Source organism: Lineus longissimus, chromosome 5, assembly GCF_910592395.1.
Source record: "Lineus longissimus chromosome 5, tnLinLong1.2, whole genome shotgun sequence".
Lineage (NCBI taxonomy): Eukaryota > Metazoa > Nemertea > Pilidiophora > Heteronemertea > Lineidae > Lineus > Lineus longissimus.
The window spans coordinates 21,570,174-21,586,864 of record NC_088312.1 but is presented as its reverse complement, the minus strand read 5'-3'; the positions used below and the strand labels follow the sequence as shown (position 1 = coordinate 21,586,864).

The following is a 16,691-nucleotide window of genomic DNA, read 5'->3' as shown; positions in this document are numbered from 1 at the left end:
ATCAGCTCGTTAACAAGAGATAAGTTGGCATAGTTGATTTCATTTAGAAGAGATAGTAGATGAGATGTACCTGTTAATTATCACCAAAATATGCTTATGCATTTTCAAGATTTTTAGCAGTCGTTTGCTATTGTATAGAAAAAGGTCTGTCCACGATATTGTATTGAAACATGATTGTCTTTCGTTTTTACATGACACAGACCCCATTTTCGGATATCAACTTTCAATTTACAATCATTTTACAGGCGTGAAAACTACGAAGACACCTGGGCTACCAACAACCAAGAAACCTCCACCAGGTATGTGCTGTGAAGAAAATAATGTTTCTGCTTCAATCAACGGCCATTTTAATAACTGCCTCACACCTGTATCTGAAATGTTCCAGATAGTGCTAATCAGTTCAAGCCCAAAGTTAGACACTGTTACATTTTAGTCAATTTATACCTTTAATTATGTACCTCGTTTATAGAGACAGCTGGATTAATTATCGAGGACAAATTCGTAGCAAACATCAGCACGTTAACAAGAGATAAGTTGGCATAGTTGATTTCATTTAGAAGAGATAGTAGATGAGATGTACCTGTTAAATATCACCAAAATATGCTTATGCATTTTCAAGATTTTTAGCAGTCGTTTGCTATTGTATAGAAAAAGGTCTGTCCACGATATTGTATTGAAACATGATTGTCTTTCGTTTTTACATGACACAGACCCCATTTTCGGATATCAACTTTCAATTTACAATCATTTTACAGGCGGGAAAACTACGGGGACACCTGGACTACCAACAACCAAGAAACCTCCACCAGGTATGTGCTGTGAAGAAAATAATGTTTCTGCTTCAATCAACGGCCATTTTAATAACTGCCTCACACCGGTATCTGAAATGTTCCAGATAGTGCAAATTAGTTGAAGACGAAAGTTAAACACTGTTACATTTTAGTCAATTTATACCTTTAATTATGTACCTCGTTTATAGAGACAGCTGGATTAATTATCGAGGACAAATTCGTAGCAAACATCAGCACGTTAACAAGAGATAAGAGGGCATAGTTGATTTCATTTAGAAGAGATAGTAGATGAGATGTACCTGTTAATTATCACCAAAATATGCTTATGCATTTTCAAGATTTTTAGCAGTCGTTTGCTATTGTATAGAAAAAGGTCTGTCCACGATATTGTATTGAAACATGAATGTCTTTCGTTTTTACATGACACAGACCCCATTTTCGGATATCAACTTTCAATTTACAATCATTTTACAGGTGTGAAAACTACGAAGACACCTGGGGGATCAAAAACAACCACGAAACCTCCACCAGGTATGTGCTGTGAAGAAAATAATGTTTCTGCTTCAATCAACGGCCATTTTAATAACTGCCTCACACCTGTATCTGAAATGTTCCAGATAGTGCTAATCAGTTCAAGCCGAAATTTAGACACTGTTACATTTTAGTCAATTTATACCTTTAATTATGTACCTCGTTTATAGAGACAGCTGGATTAATTATCGAGGACAAATTCGTAGCAAACATCAGCACGTTAACAAGAGATAAGTTGGCATAGTTGATTTCATTTAGAAGAGATAGAAGATGAGATGTACCTGTTAAATATCACCAAAATATGCTTATGCATTTTCAAGATTTTTAGCAGTCGTTTGCTATTGTATAGAAAAAGGTCTGTCCACGATATTGTATTGAAACATGATTGTCTTTCGTTTTTACATGACACAGACCCCATTTTCGGATATCAACTTTTAATTTACAATCATTTTACAGGTGTGAAAACTACGAAGACACCTGGGCTACCAACAACCAAGAAACCTCCACCAGGTATGTGCTGTGAAGAAAATAATGTTTCTGCTTCAATCAACGGCCATTTTAATAACTGCCTCACACCTGTATCTGAAATGTTCCAGATAGTGCTAATCAGTTCAAGCCGAAAGTTAGACACTGTTACATTTCAGTCAATTTATACCTTTAATTATGTACCTCGTTTATAGAGACAGCTGGATTAATTATCGAGGACAAATTCGTAGCAAACATCAGCACGTTAACAAGAGATAAGTTGGCATAGTTGATTTCATTTAGAAGAGATAGTAGATGAGATGTACCTGTTAATTATCACCAAAATATGCTTATGCATTTTCAAGATTTTTAGCAGTCGTTTGCTATTGTATAGAAAAAGGTCTGTCCACGATATTGTATTGAAACATGATTGTCTTTCGTTTTTACATGAAACTGACCTCATTTTCGGATATCAACTTTCAATTTACAATCATTTTACAGGTGTGAAAACTACGAAGACACCTGGGGGATCAAAAACAACCAAGAAACCTCCACCAGGTATGTGCTGTGAAGAAAATAATGTTTCTGCTTCAATCAACGGCCATTTTAATAACTGCCTCACACCTGTATCTGAAATGTTCCAGATAATGCTAATCAGTTCAAGCCGAAAGCTAGACACTGTTACATTTTAGTCAATTGATACCTTTAATTATGTACCTCGTTTATAGAGACAGCTGGATTAATTATCGAGGACAAATTCGTAGCAAACATCAGCATGTTAACAAGAGATAAGTTGGCATAGTTGATTTCATTTAGAAGGGATAGTAGATGAGATGTTCCTGTTAATTATCACCAAAATATGCTTATGCAGTTTCAAGATTTTTAGCAGTCGTTTGCTATTGTATAGAAAAAGGTCTGTCCACGATATTGTATTGAAACATGATTGTCTTTCGTTTTTACATGACACAGACCCCATTTTCGGATATCAACTTTCAATTTACAATCATTTTACAGGCGTGAAAACTACGAAGACACCTGGGCTACCAACAACCAAGAAACCTCCACCAGGTATGTGCTGTGAAGAAAATAATGTTTCTGCTTAAATCAACGGCCATTTTAATAACTGCCTCACACCTGTATCTGAAATGTTCTAGATAGTGCTAATCAGTTCAAGCCGAAAGTTAGACACTGTTACATTTAAGTCAATTTATACCTTTAATTATGTATCTCGTTTATAGAGACAGCTGGATTAATTATCGAGGACAAATTCGTAGCAAACATCAGCTCGTTAACAAGCGATAAGTTGGCGTAGTTGATTTCATTTAGAAGAGATAGTAGATGAGATGTACCTGTTAATTATCACCAAAATATGCTTATGCATTTTCAAGATTTTTAGCAGTCGTTTGCTATTGTATAGAAAAAGGTCTGTCCACGATATTGTATTGAAACATGATTGTCTTTCGTTTTTACATGACACAGACCCCATTTTCGGATATCAACTTTCAATTTACAATCATTTTACAGGTGTGAAAACTACGAAGACACCTGGGCTACCAACAACCAAGAAACCTCCACCAGGTATGTGCTGTGAAGAAAATAATGTGTCTGCTTCAATCAACGGCCATTTTAATAACTGCCTCACACCTGTATCTGAAATGGTCCAGATAGTGCTAATCAGTTCAAGCCGAAAGTTAAACACTGTTACATTTTAGTCAATTTATACCTTTAATTATGTACCTCGTTTATAGAGACAGCTGGATTAATTATCGAGGACAAATTCGTAGCAAACATCAGCACGTTAACAAGAGATAAGAGGGCATAGTTGATTTCATTTAGAAGAGATAGTAGATGAGATGTACCTGTTAATTATCACCAAAATATGCTTATGCATTTTCAAGATTTTTAGCAGTCGTTTGCTATTGTATAGAAAAGGTCTGTCCACTATATTGTATTGAAACATGATTGTCTTTTGTTTTTACATGACACAGACCCCATTTTCGGATATCAACTTTCAATTTACAATCATTTTACAGGTGTGAAAACTACGAAGACACCTGGGGGATCAAAAACAACCAAGAAACCTCCACCAGGTATGTGCTGTGAAGAAAATAATGTTTCTGCTTCAATCAACGGCCATTTTAATAACTGCCTCACACCTGTATCTGAAATGTTCCAGATAGTGCTAATCAGTTCAAGCCGAAAGCTAGACACTGTTACATTTTAGTCAATTTATACCTTTAATTATGTACCTCGTTTATAGAGACAGCTGGATTAAGTATCGAGGACAAATTCGTAGCAAACATCAGCATGTTAACAAGAGATAAGTTGGCATAGTTGATTTCATTTAGAAGGGATAGTAGATGAGATGTTCCTGTTAATTATCACCAAAAAATGCTTATGCAGTTTCAAGATTTTTAGCAGTCGTTTGCTATTGTATAGAAAAAGGTCTGTCCACGATATTGTATTGAAACATGATTGTCTTTCGTTTTTACATGACACAGACCCCATTTTCGGATATCAACTTTCAATTTACAATCATTTTACAGGCGTGAAAACTACGAAGACACCTGGGCTACCAACAACCAAGAAACCCCCACCAGGTATGTGCTGTGAAGAAAATAATGTTTCTGCTTCAATCAACGGCCATTTTAATAACTGCCTCACACCTGTATCTGAAATGTTCCAGATAGTGCTAATCAGTTCAAGCCCAAAGTTAGACACTGTTACATTTTAGTCAATTTATACCTTTAATTATGTACCTCGTTTATAGAGACAGCTGGATTAATTATCGAGGACAAATTCGTAGCAAACATCAGCACGTTAACAAGAGATAAGTTGGCATAGTTGATTTCATTTAGAAGAGATAGTAGATGAGATGTACCTGTTAATTATCACCAAAATATGCTTATGCATTTTCAAGATTTTTAGCAGTCGTTTGCTATTGTATAGAAAAAGGTCTGTCCACGATATTGTATTGAAACATGATTGTCTTTCGTTTTTACATGACACAGACCCCATTTTCGGATATCAACTTTCAATTTACAATCATTTTACAGGCGTGAAAACTACGAAGACACCTGGGCTACCAACAACCAAGAAACCTCCACCAGGTATGTGCTGTGAAGAAAAAAATGTTTCTGCTTCACTCAACGGCCATTTTAATAACTGCCTCACACCTGTATCTGAAATGTTCCAGATAGTGCAAATTAGTTCAAGCCGAAGGTTAAACACTGTTACATTTTAGTCAATTTATACCTTTAATTATGTACCTCGTTTATAGAGACAGCTGGATTAATTATCGAGGACAAATTCGTAGCAAACATCAGCATGTTAACAAGAGATAAGTTGGCATAGTTGATTTCATTTAGAAGGGATAGTAGATGAGATGTACCTGTTAATTATCACCAAAATATGCTTATGCAGTTTCAAGATTTTTAGCAGTCGTTTGCTATTGTATAGAAAAAGGTCTGTCCACGATATTGTATTGAAACATGATTGTCTTTCGTTTTTACATGACACTGACCTCATTTTCGGATATCAACTTTCAATTTACAATCATTTTACAGGCGTGAAAACTACGAAGACACCTGGGCTACCAACAACCAAGAAACCTCCACAAGGTATGTGCTGTGAAGAAAATAATGTTTCTGCTTCAATCAACGGCCATTTTAATAACTGCCTCACACCTGTATCTGAAATGTTCCAGATAGTGCTAATCAGTTCAAGCCTAAAGTTAGACACTGTTACATTTTAGTCAATTTATACCTTTAATTATGTACCTCGTTTATAGAGACAGCTGGATTAATTATCGAGGACAAATTCGTAGCAAACATCAGCATGTTAACAAGAGATAAGTTGGCATAGTTGATTTCATTTAGAAGAGATAGTAGATGAGATGTACCTGTTAATTATCACCAAAATATGCTTATGCATTTTCAAGATTTTTAGCAGTCGTTTGCTATTGTATAGAAAAAGGTCTGTCCACGATATTGTATTGAAACATGAATGTCTTTCGTTTTTACATGACACAGACCCCATTTTCGGATATCAACTTTCAATTTACAATCATTTTACAGGTGTGAAAACTACGAAGACACCTGGGGGATCAAAAACAACCACGAAACCTCCACCAGGTATGTGCTGTGAAGAAAATAATGTTTCTGCTTCAATCAACGGCCATTTTGATAACTGCCTCACACCTGTATCTGAAATGTTCCAGATAGTGCAAATTAGTTCAAGCCGAAAGTTAAACACTGTTACATTTTAGTCAATTTATACCTTTAATTATGTACCTCGTTTATAGAGACAGCTGGATTAATTATCGAGGACAAATTCGTAGCAAACATCAGCACGTTAACAAGAGATATGTTGGCATAGTTGATTTCATTTAGAAGAGATAGTAGATGAGATGTACCTGTTAATTATCACCAAAATATGCTTATGCATTTTCAAGATTTTTAGCAGTCGTTTGCTATTGTATAGAAAAAGGTCTGTCCACGATATTGTATTGAAACATGATTGTCTTTCGTTTTTACATGACACAGACCCCATTTTCGGATATCAACTTTCAATTTACAATCATTTTACAGGCGTGAAAACTACGAAGACACCTGGGCTACCAACAACCAAGAAACCTCCACCAGGTATGTGCTGTGAAGAAAATAATGTTTCTGCTTAAATCAACGGCCATTTTAATAACTGCCTCACACCTGTATCTGAAATGTTCCAGATAGTGCTAATCAGTTCAAGCCGAAAGTTAGACACTGTTACATTTAAGTCAATTTATACCTTTAATTATGTATCTCGTTTATAGAGACAGCTGGATTAATTATCGAGGACAAATTCGTAGCAAACATCAGCTCGTTAACAAGCGATAAGTTGGCGTAGTTGATTTCATTTAGAAGAGATAGTAGATGAGATGTACCTGTTAATTATCACCAAAATATGCTTATGCAGTTTCAAGATTTTTAGCAGTCGTTTGCTATTGTATAGAAAAAGGTCTGTCCACGATATTGTATTGAAACATGATTGTCTTTCGTTTTTACATGACACAGACCCCATTTTCGGATATCAACTTTCAATTTACAATCATTTTACAGGCGTGAAAACTACGAAGACACCTGGGGGATCAAAAACAACCAAGAAACCTCCACAAGGTATGTGCTGTGAAGAAAATAATGTTTCTGCTTCAATCAACGGCCATTTTAATAACTGCCTCACACCTGTATCTGAAATGTTCCAGATAGTGCTAATCAGTTCAAGCCGAAAGTTAGACACTGTTACATTTTAGTCAATTTATACCTTTAATTATGTACCTCGTTTATAGAGACAGCTGGATTAATTATCGAGGACAAATTCGTAGCAAACATCAGCATGTTAACAAGAGATAAGTTGGCATAGTTGATTTCATTTAGAAGGGATAGTAGATGAGATGTACCTGTTAGTTATCACCAAAATATGCTTATGCAGTTTCAAGATTTTTAGCAGTCGTTTGCTATTGTATAGAAAAAGGTCTGTCCACGATATTGTATTGAAACATGATTGTCTTTCGTTTTTACATGACACAGACCCCATTTTCGGATATCAACTTTCAATTTACAATCATTTTACAGGCGGGAAAACTACGAAGACACCTGGGCTACCAACAACCAAGAAACCTCCACCAGGTATGTGCTGTGAAGAAAATAATGTTTCTGCTTCAATCAACGGCCATTTTAATAACTGCCTCACACCTGTATCTGAAATGTTCCAGATGGTGCAAATAAGTTCAAGCCGAAAGTTAAACACTGTTACATTTTAGTCAATTTATACCTTTAATTATGTACCTCGTTTATAGAGACAGCTGGATTAATTATCGAGGACAAATTCGTAGCAAACATCAGCACGTTAACAAGAGATAAGTTGGCATAGTTGATTTCATTTAGAAGAGATAGTAGATGAGATGTACCTGTTAATTATCACCAAAATATGCTTATGCAGTTTCAAGATTTTTAGCAGTCGTTTGCTATTGTATAGAAAAAGGTCTGTCCACGATATTGTATTGAAACATGATTGTCTTTCGTTTTTACATGACACAGACCCCATTTTCGGATATCAACTTTCAATTTACAATCATTTTACAGGTGTGAAAACTACGAAGACACCTGGGCTACCAACAACCAAGAAACCTCCACCAGGTATGTGCTGTGAAGAAAATAATGTTTCTGCTTCAATCAACGGCCATTTTAATAACTGCCTCACACCTGTATCTGAAATGTTCCAGATAGTGCAAATTAGTTCAAGCCGAAAGTTAAACACTGTTACATTTTAGTCAATTTATACCTTTAATTATGTACCTCGTTTTTAGAGACAGCTGGATTAATTATCGAGGACAAATTCGTAGCAAACATCAGCACGTTAACAAGAGATAAGTTGGCATAGTTGATTTCATTTAGAAGAGATAGTAGATGAGATGTACCTGTTAATTATCACCAAAATATGCTTATGCAGTTTCAAGATTTTTAGCAGTCGTTTGCTATTGTATAGAAAAAGGTCTGTCCACGATATTGTATTGAAACATGAATGTCTTTCGTTTTTACATGACACAGACCCCATTTTCGGATATCAACTTTCAATTTACAATCATTTTACAGGTGTGAAAACTACGAAGACACCTGGGGGATCAAAAACAACCACGAAACCTCCACCAGGTATGTGCTGTGAAGAAAATAATGTTTCTGCTTCAATCAACGGCCATTTTAATAACTGCCTCACACCTGTATCTGAAATGTTCCAGATAGTGCTAATCAGTTCAAGCCGAAAGTTAAACACTGTTACATTTTAGTCAATTTATACCTTTAATTATGTACCTCGTTTATAGAGACAGCTGGATTAATTATCGAGGACAAATTCGTAGCAAACATCAGCACGTTAACAAGAGATAAGTTGGCATAGTTGATTTCATTTAGAAGAGATAGTAGATGAGATGTACCTGTTAATTATCACCAAAATATGCTTATGCATTTTCAAGATTTTTAGCAGTCGTTTGCTATTGTATAGAAAAAGGTCTGTCCACGATATTGTATTGAAACATGATTGTCTTTCGTTTTTACATGACACAGACCCCATTTTCGGATATCAACTTTCAATTTACAATCATTTTACAGGTGTGAAAACTACGAAGACACCTGGGCTACCAACAACCAAGAAACCTCCACCAGGTATGTGCTGTGAAGAAAATAATGTTTCTGCTTCAATCAACGGCCATTTTAATAACTGCCTCACACCTGTATCTGAAATGTTCCAGATAGTGCTAATCAGTTCAAGCCGAAAGTTAGACACTGTTACATTATAGTCAATTTATACCTTTAATTATGTACCTCGTTTATAGAGACAGCTGGATTAATTATCGAGGACAAATTCGTAGCAAACATCAGCATGTTAACAAGAGATAAGTTGGCATAGTTGATTTCATTTAGAAGAGATAGTAGATGAGATGTACCTGTTAATTGTCACCAAAATATGCTTATGCATTTTCTCTTTTAGTTCAATGTCCGAAAGGCTCCTACATGACACCAGGTGGCAAATGTTGCGAGAATGGGAAGGTTCTCGTAAAGGGGACATGCTGTCAACCTGGTACTGAACCGACTGCAGATGGAAAGAAGTGCTGTCCAAAGGGACAAAAGATCGTGGAAGGGAAATGTTGTCCACCTGGTAATGAAGTAGCAAATGGGAAATGTATGCCTCCGGGAACGCCGAAACCACCAAGACCAACCACGACACCAACACCTGGTAAATATTGGGTTGATCGTTGATAGTATGTTCCTTATAAAGTTGGTTTTATATACGGATACATTTAGGAAGGACTAATAATTCCCGAACATTTTCTCAACAGGGCCCGGTTGTTCAAAAGAAGAAATACATTTTTAAAGATAACTTAACGTTAAAATTCCTAACTTGGCGTTAAGATAACGTCAAGTTTTATTTTGAGTTGTTCAAACAATATTAGCCTAACATTGGCGTTATCTTTAACGTTAGATTTAACTTACCTAAAACCCTAAGTTAAATCTAATGTTATCTTTAACTTGGCGTTAGCACTGCGCTTCTTTGCTTCGGGTGCCTTCCTAGAGGTTATAGGAGATACATTTGGTGTTGACAAGGCAACAGTTTCAAGGGTGGTTCACCATGTGGCTGATCTTCTCCACAACATGTCTGCTGACTTCATCAGGTGGCCTGACCATGAGGAAATGAAGCGTATAAAGAGGGTTTTTTTGAGATTGCCCATTTTCCAAAAGTCCTTGGATGCATTGATGGCACCCTTCTTGCACAAACACCAATTGCAGAGATGGTAGCTGCAATCTCGACCCACTTTGCATCTTTGATCCTCTTTGTTACATCCTGGCTGAACCTGGCGCGAAGCAGGCCAATCTCACCTAGCACCAAGTCAGCCAATACGGTTTTCTCTTGAGTGGAAAAGTTCGGTCCTCTTGTCTTTCGGTCTTTTTTTATGTTTTGCCCTTGAGCAAGAATTTCTGCTGGACTGAATGGAAGCCATCTTGGATTTGCAGTGATCCCAATGAATTGTGGGTGATTACCTATACCTACCATAGCAACTAACATCAGTGAACCAAAATGCAATATTTGCTAACATTAGCGTTAGTTTACCCTAACGTTGTTTTGAACAACCCAAATTTAACGCCAAGTTAGCTAACGCCAAGTTAAGGAATTTAACGTTGATATTTAACTTAACATCAATGAAATTTAACTTCTTTTGAACAACCGGGCCCAGGTCTAAGATCCCTCACGAACCAACATTAAGATCGAGGCATAGATCATATTCTGAGGGTGCTAATAAAATGCATCAGGACATGCACACACATTTTCTACAGGTATCTGTGCGAACCTATTGCCTTTCTTTGCTACAGGAACTGTGCCTCGGTACTGGTGCAACAATAATTCCTTCTACTCACTCTAAAAACTGACAGGTAGCGGTAACCGTGAGGTAAACTGCAAGATGCACCAAGCTTGTTTAATCTTTCTCAGTTGAACTCGCAAGAAAAATGTAAATGTAAAAAACTACCAGGCTTTCATAAAAATAGTCAACTAACGTCCACTCATCTTTTTTCAGTGTGTCCAAAGGGTGAATACAAAACACCTTCCGGTAAATGCTGCCCGAGTGGGACTGAGCTAAGTAAGGGAAAGTGTTGTCCACCAAATACTGAGCCCGTGTCAGGGAACAAGTGTTGCCCAAAGGGGAATGAGTTGATACAAGGGCAATGTTGTCAACCAGGAATGAAGGTGGAAGGTGGAAAGTGTGTCAAACCACCCGGAACACCAAGGCCACCCGTCACTCCCAAACCTCCAAGTAAGTACATTTGTTTGCATTGGTAAAAATCATTCAAAGAAAGATATAACTGTATAACGCATTTGTGCACAACAGATTGGTTTTATTTTAAATTCATATTAATCAATAATTTCTAATTTGTGAATTAAGACCATTTCTCTTTCACTATTTGCAGCCACACTTCCACCAAAGCGTAAGTTTAAAGCGGCCTTTTTTTATCCATTTTTCATCACCATGACCACAACACTGAACTTCGAACAATTCTATTCAGAAAAAGGAACCGAATTTTAAAAGAAAGCTTAGATCAGAAAATGTGATTTGTCAGTGAACACCAGAAAGATGGCAAAGGCACACCATACTAAACAAAAATCATGTTCGAGATCCTCAAGCGGAGTTAAGTCATTGAAACAATACATTGAAATTGATGTAGACGTCCCTGTTTTTTCTGAGTGAACGAAATGTCAATACCTTTTGCTTTGAGATTTTGATATTGTGTTGTTCCGCGTGCATTACTAACCTGTACGCCAACCCTCTGGTATTACATTGTTTAGCATGTGCAAAGGGCTCATACAAGACAAAGCAAGGGAAATGTTGCAAAGATGGACAAGAATTCACCAATGGTTTGTGTTGCAAGAAGGGGCAAGTAGGATCGGGCAACACATGTTGTCCAAAGGGAACTGTCGCACAGCAGGGAAAGTGCTGTAAAGCTGGTCAAAGCGGATCGTGCACCACCGGGCATACACCTGCACCAACCACTACGACTAGGGAACGTAAGTTACATTCGGTAAAAGAGACTTGCAGCAAGTTAACAATTGATGCCTGTATTGCATATCCGTATCATTATTACGTTAATGGTATTTTCACATCTTAATTGCACATTTCCGATCCGTCATATGCGATAGGGACAGTGATTAACATGCAAGTGAGTTTCGTGTAAGAATCATTCATTTCACCATTCAACGTTGTGCAGGATGTGAACATGTCATTCGTAAAATCGATAGGGATACGTAACATGGGTGTGAATTTTGAACTTGCTAAAAGTCCATATGTCCAGGTTTTACTCCTTAACGTCTACACAAGGTCATGTTTTATCACATGTTTCCATACCCAGCATGAGACAGCAACGATTTATTGAGAACTGGTCTTGATCATATTAATCATCAGAAGCGACTATCTTTAGCCAACAATGTCACTTCGCTCAGACTTAAAACATCGATGATAAAAACAAAAATTTTCTGCAGCCGGCTGCGGGAAGGGAAACTACAAAACAGAGGAAGGAATTTGCTGCAAAGAAGGAACGTTCTTTTCCAATGGGAGGTGTTGTCCTAAAGGCCAAGTGTCGACTGGAAACAAATGCTGTCCATCAGGGACGATTCTGGTGCAGGGGCAATGCTGTCAGCCTGGGCAAACTGTCGCTGGAGGAAAGTGCTCAAAACCGTCAACTCCCGCCCCAACCACCACAAGCAAACCCACTCCACCACCAATAAAAAGTAAGTAGGATGAATATAGAACGTTTTGTGTCTGATATAAAAACTTCGCTGGTTAATGAACATACTTTTGCCATTGCTTGTTCGAGACATTGGTGCAGCAGTTTTCTTATTTATCAACTCTTTCCCACACCATTATAACGAAACGTAGTCCACAACCTATAACAAACAAGTAAACTAGAGAATATTAATTTGTGGGTTTAAAGTCGTAGTTTGTGGGAGTATGACGCCAGTCGTTCAAGAAATTGATATCGCACCTTTATTAAAGTAACCTTTAAAGGACGGCTCTGCTAAGACGGCCCATTTGATTTGTCATTTCATCCTTAACGAAAACTTGGCTCGATAGTTGAAGATGAAGATATAGTTTTTTATGACCTAACACTATGATTTTGTAGTGGATTTTGTGAATAACCTCGATTTGTTTTATTGGAAAGGAAGCTTCGTTGTGACTATTAGTTTAAAATGCTGTACGTCATATCAACCCCCGTACCCAACTTTTGTAATTGCAGCAACACCTAGAGAGAACATCCCCACAGGAAAGCCACCTCCGACTACATCAGCGCCAACAAAACCAGTTCCAACTCGTAAGAACTTTGAATCTTTCAATTTTAGATCCCTATATTGTTACAGGCTACAGAATAAGTCGTCATCAGCTTGATCTTCCTTTATGCTCTCAATTAGATACTACAATGAACGATGTTTCGCAATATCTAATTCAACGAATAGTGTTTCGCTACTTATACTTCAGCCAATAACTCCTTCGCTATTTTTAGTCACATCAAAATTAGCTCTAGGCTGCTGAGGTTTCGCAAAACGTAAAGAGACTTATTTTACTATCTCAGGGTGAACAAGTTTAAAGGTACAATGTACATGTACTTTCATCAAATCGCTACTAGCGTATCTTGTTGATAACTAGTTCCTTCAATTTTCAGAATGTCCAAAGAGTCATTACAAAACCGGAGGTATATGTTGCCCAACCGGTATGGAGTCAATACAGGGGAAATGCTGCCCACCGAACACGTTACCGACAACCGATAAGAACAAGTGTTGTCCAAAGGGGACCAAGCTGACACAAGGGAAATGCTGTCCACCTGGGAACAAGGTGTCCGGCGGGAAATGTGAGGTACCGCCAACTCAAGCGCCAGTAGTGACACCCAAACCAACTCCCCCAAGTGAGTTAGAATTCCTCTGCAACACACTCCGTAACCAAAACAATCCAAAGGAAGAACTAACTTCGGCTCTGGCGACTTTGTCGTTTCATAATTCACGAAAGGTGAAAGGATAAAGGGCTCGTGGGTCAAATTGCGTGCATGTTCACATCACCACCGATATTATTGGTTGATAAGTAAAAGCTTACCAGATTACAGTGTCTGTGTTTAAATCGAAATCAGTTGAAAAATACCCCGTCAAATATAGTTTATTAGAATATGAACATTTTTCGATTTGTCACATATTTTGTTACATTAAGTATGACATGAAGTACACAAATCATAGAGAAGTTTATTTTCATCCACAGTTCCACCACCCACGCCAAGTAAGTAATATATATTTGATAGAGTTAAGTGCCAGACGTTCCTTTATCCATCGCAAGACGTTTATTTTCCAGGGACTCTCAGAACCCTTGTGACATATATCGGCCAAAAGTCATAAACCACTAAGAAAGGCACTCTGCGAAACAACCATCAAGCCTTGGCTACTTTCTAACATATATTTATTCCTTGATAACACAGCAGTCCAAAACCCTATCAAGGTTTCACACAAGACCAGGAAGGTACAGCTTTGTTGTAACATATATTGTGTGCGGCTCAACTGCAAATGTTCTCAATTCTCGGGCTTCCCATCCTTGTTAATAGAAACCCTAGCAAGACTAACTAACTCCATCACATGCGTGTCCACTTTGTTATGTGACCTCATGGCTTATTCCCATTATTAGCACAGGGGGCATTACAATGGCGTGCAGTCTAAAACTACACAATTATCTACCTGACTGAAATAGTTTAGAGTAAAACAAATGAGATGAAAAAAAGTATATCAAACCGACTTGCTGGCGACATTACTACTGCGTCTGCAAAGCCGCACAGCACTTATACACAACTCTGCTGACAAATGTTAAATCGGGAAGGTTCGAATCAGCAATCTCCAATTTGCTGTCCTTTTAGCATGTCGAAAGGGATACTATAGAACCAAAGGAATATGTTGCCCAGAGGGTACAGTTGTAACGAAGGGAATATGCTGCCAACCAAATTACTACAAGGCTGCTGATAACAAGTGTTGTCCAAAGGGAACCAAACTGACCAGCGGACAGTGTTGTCAACCCGGTCAAACGGTATCAAGTGGAAAATGTGTAACTCCACCAACTCCAAAACCAACGGAAAAGCCAAAGCCACCTCCACCAGGTATGCATACTTTGAATCAACACCAAATTACATAAGGGTAGATGGTTTTTGTTTGAATCAATATCGCCAATATATTATATTGCTCAGAGCTATTGGTTCTGCTGTAGAAGTAGAAAATGTCCCCTTAGGAAAAGTACCCAGCCCGATTGTTTTCGGACGGATTATGGTAATTGTTCTACAGAGGCAATCACTGTCAGAGATTTAAAGTGTGTACCCTAATCCTTTGTTCCCGGGACATTCTATCTTTGGACTTTCCAAAATTCTACACCGGTAACACACAAATACTTGCTACCAAAACCACTGACCAAAGCCACCAGTCACTATTACCATGTATACAATGATATGATATGGCAGGCTTACCCCGACTGTTATTTGAAACATATGACCTGATTTTCGTTTGTCTATTTTAACTTTGTAGTTACGACACCTGGTGAGTACGAATTTTATCTATTGAAGTATGTCAGACACGACCTCTTCTCATAAATCTATGTCTCACTTTAAGTCAATTCAGAGTTTATTTTCGGCTGATTTTGCCTACATTTCTTTCACTTACAGCATGCGCCAGTGGAACCTATAAAACAAATGGAATTTGCTGTAAGACGGGCACTGTGTTCTCAAACGGCAAATGTTGTCCCAAGGGCACGGTTGCCACCGGGAACAAGTGCTGCGCTACGGGTATGGTCCTGATTCAAGGGAAATGTTGCAAACCTGGCCAAGTCGTTTCTAAAGGAACGTGCACAAGTGGGACTCCCCCGCCCTGCTATACTGGAAAACCACCGACACGTAAGTTGGTACACTTTATGTCACGATAGGTATCTGTTTACTAGGAATAAGGAACAGCTAATAACGTACCGAATAATAGAGAGAAATAAAAGAGGAGGGAACATGTAGAGAGAAGGAGGGGACCTTTATTTCATGTCCACGTCTAGTCAGACGGTTGAGTAAGCAGAAGGGTACATGTAGAGAGAAGGAGGGGACCTTTATTTCATGTCCACGTCTAGTCAGACGGTTGAGTAAGCAGAAGGGTACATGTAGAGAGAAGGAGGGGACCTTTATTTCATGTCCACGTCTAGTCAGACGGTTGAGTAAGCAGAAGGGTACATGTAGAGAGGAGGGGACCCTTATTTCATGTCCACGTCTAGTCAGACGGTTGAGTAAGCAGAAGGGTACATGTAGAGAGAAGGGGGGGACCTTTATTTCATGTCCACGTCTAGTCAGATGGTTGAGTAAGCAGAAGGGTACATATAGAGAGAAGGAGGGGACCTTTATTTCATGTCCTCGTCTAATCAGTGAATTGAGTAAGCAGGAGGGAACATGTAGAGAGAAGGAGGGGACCTTTATTTCATGTCCACGTCTAGTCAGACGGTTGAGTAAGCAGAAGGGTACATGTAGAGAGAAGGAGGGGACCCTTATTTCATGTCCATGTCTAGTCAGACGGTTGAGTAAGCAGAAGGGTACATGTAGAGAGAAGGAGGGGACCCTTATTTCATGTCCACGTCTAGTCAGACGGTTGAGTAAGCAGAAGGGTACATGTAGAGAGAAGGGGGGACCTTTATTTCATGTCAACGTCTAATCAGTGAATTGAGTAAGCAGAAGGGTACATGTAGAGAGAAGGAGGGGACCTTTATTTCATGTCCACGTCTAGTCAGATGGTTGAGTAAGCAGAAGGGTACATGTAGAGAGAAGGAGGGGACCCTTA

The 16,691-nt window shown here is 38.2% G+C and overlaps 1 protein-coding gene across 1 annotated transcript; it reads left to right on the top strand.

Moving 5' to 3' along the window:
• Nucleotides 1-5,869: 5,869 nt before the first annotated feature.
• LOC135488605 (nascent polypeptide-associated complex subunit alpha, muscle-specific form-like) lies at nucleotides 5,870-15,475 on the top strand. Its single transcript, XM_064773250.1, has 12 exons — nucleotides 5,870-5,920; nucleotides 8,420-8,476; nucleotides 9,312-9,557; nucleotides 10,894-11,130; nucleotides 11,285-11,302; nucleotides 11,661-11,879; nucleotides 12,351-12,599; nucleotides 13,106-13,180; nucleotides 13,529-13,768; nucleotides 14,113-14,130; nucleotides 14,756-14,992; nucleotides 15,411-15,475. The coding sequence occupies exons 3-12, from the start codon at nucleotides 9,335-9,337 to the stop codon at nucleotides 15,473-15,475; spliced, it is 1,581 nt and encodes a 526-aa protein (XP_064629320.1). The 5' UTR covers nucleotides 5,870-5,920; nucleotides 8,420-8,476; nucleotides 9,312-9,334.
• Nucleotides 15,476-16,691: the final 1,216 nt, after the last annotated feature.

Excerpts from the sequence above, each read along its gene's own strand:
- LOC135488605 (XM_064773250.1), top strand. The coding sequence starts at position 9,335 with ATGACACCAGGTGGCAAATGTTGCGAGAATGGGAAGGTTCTCGTAAAG. Across the intron at positions 13,181-13,528 it reads AACAAAACCAGTTCCAACTC|AATGTCCAAAGAGTCATTAC; the intron begins GTAAGAACTTTG and ends TTCAATTTTCAG. Across the intron at positions 14,993-15,410 it reads GCCAAAGCCACCTCCACCAG|TTACGACACCTGGTGAGTAC; the intron begins GTATGCATACTT and ends TTAACTTTGTAG.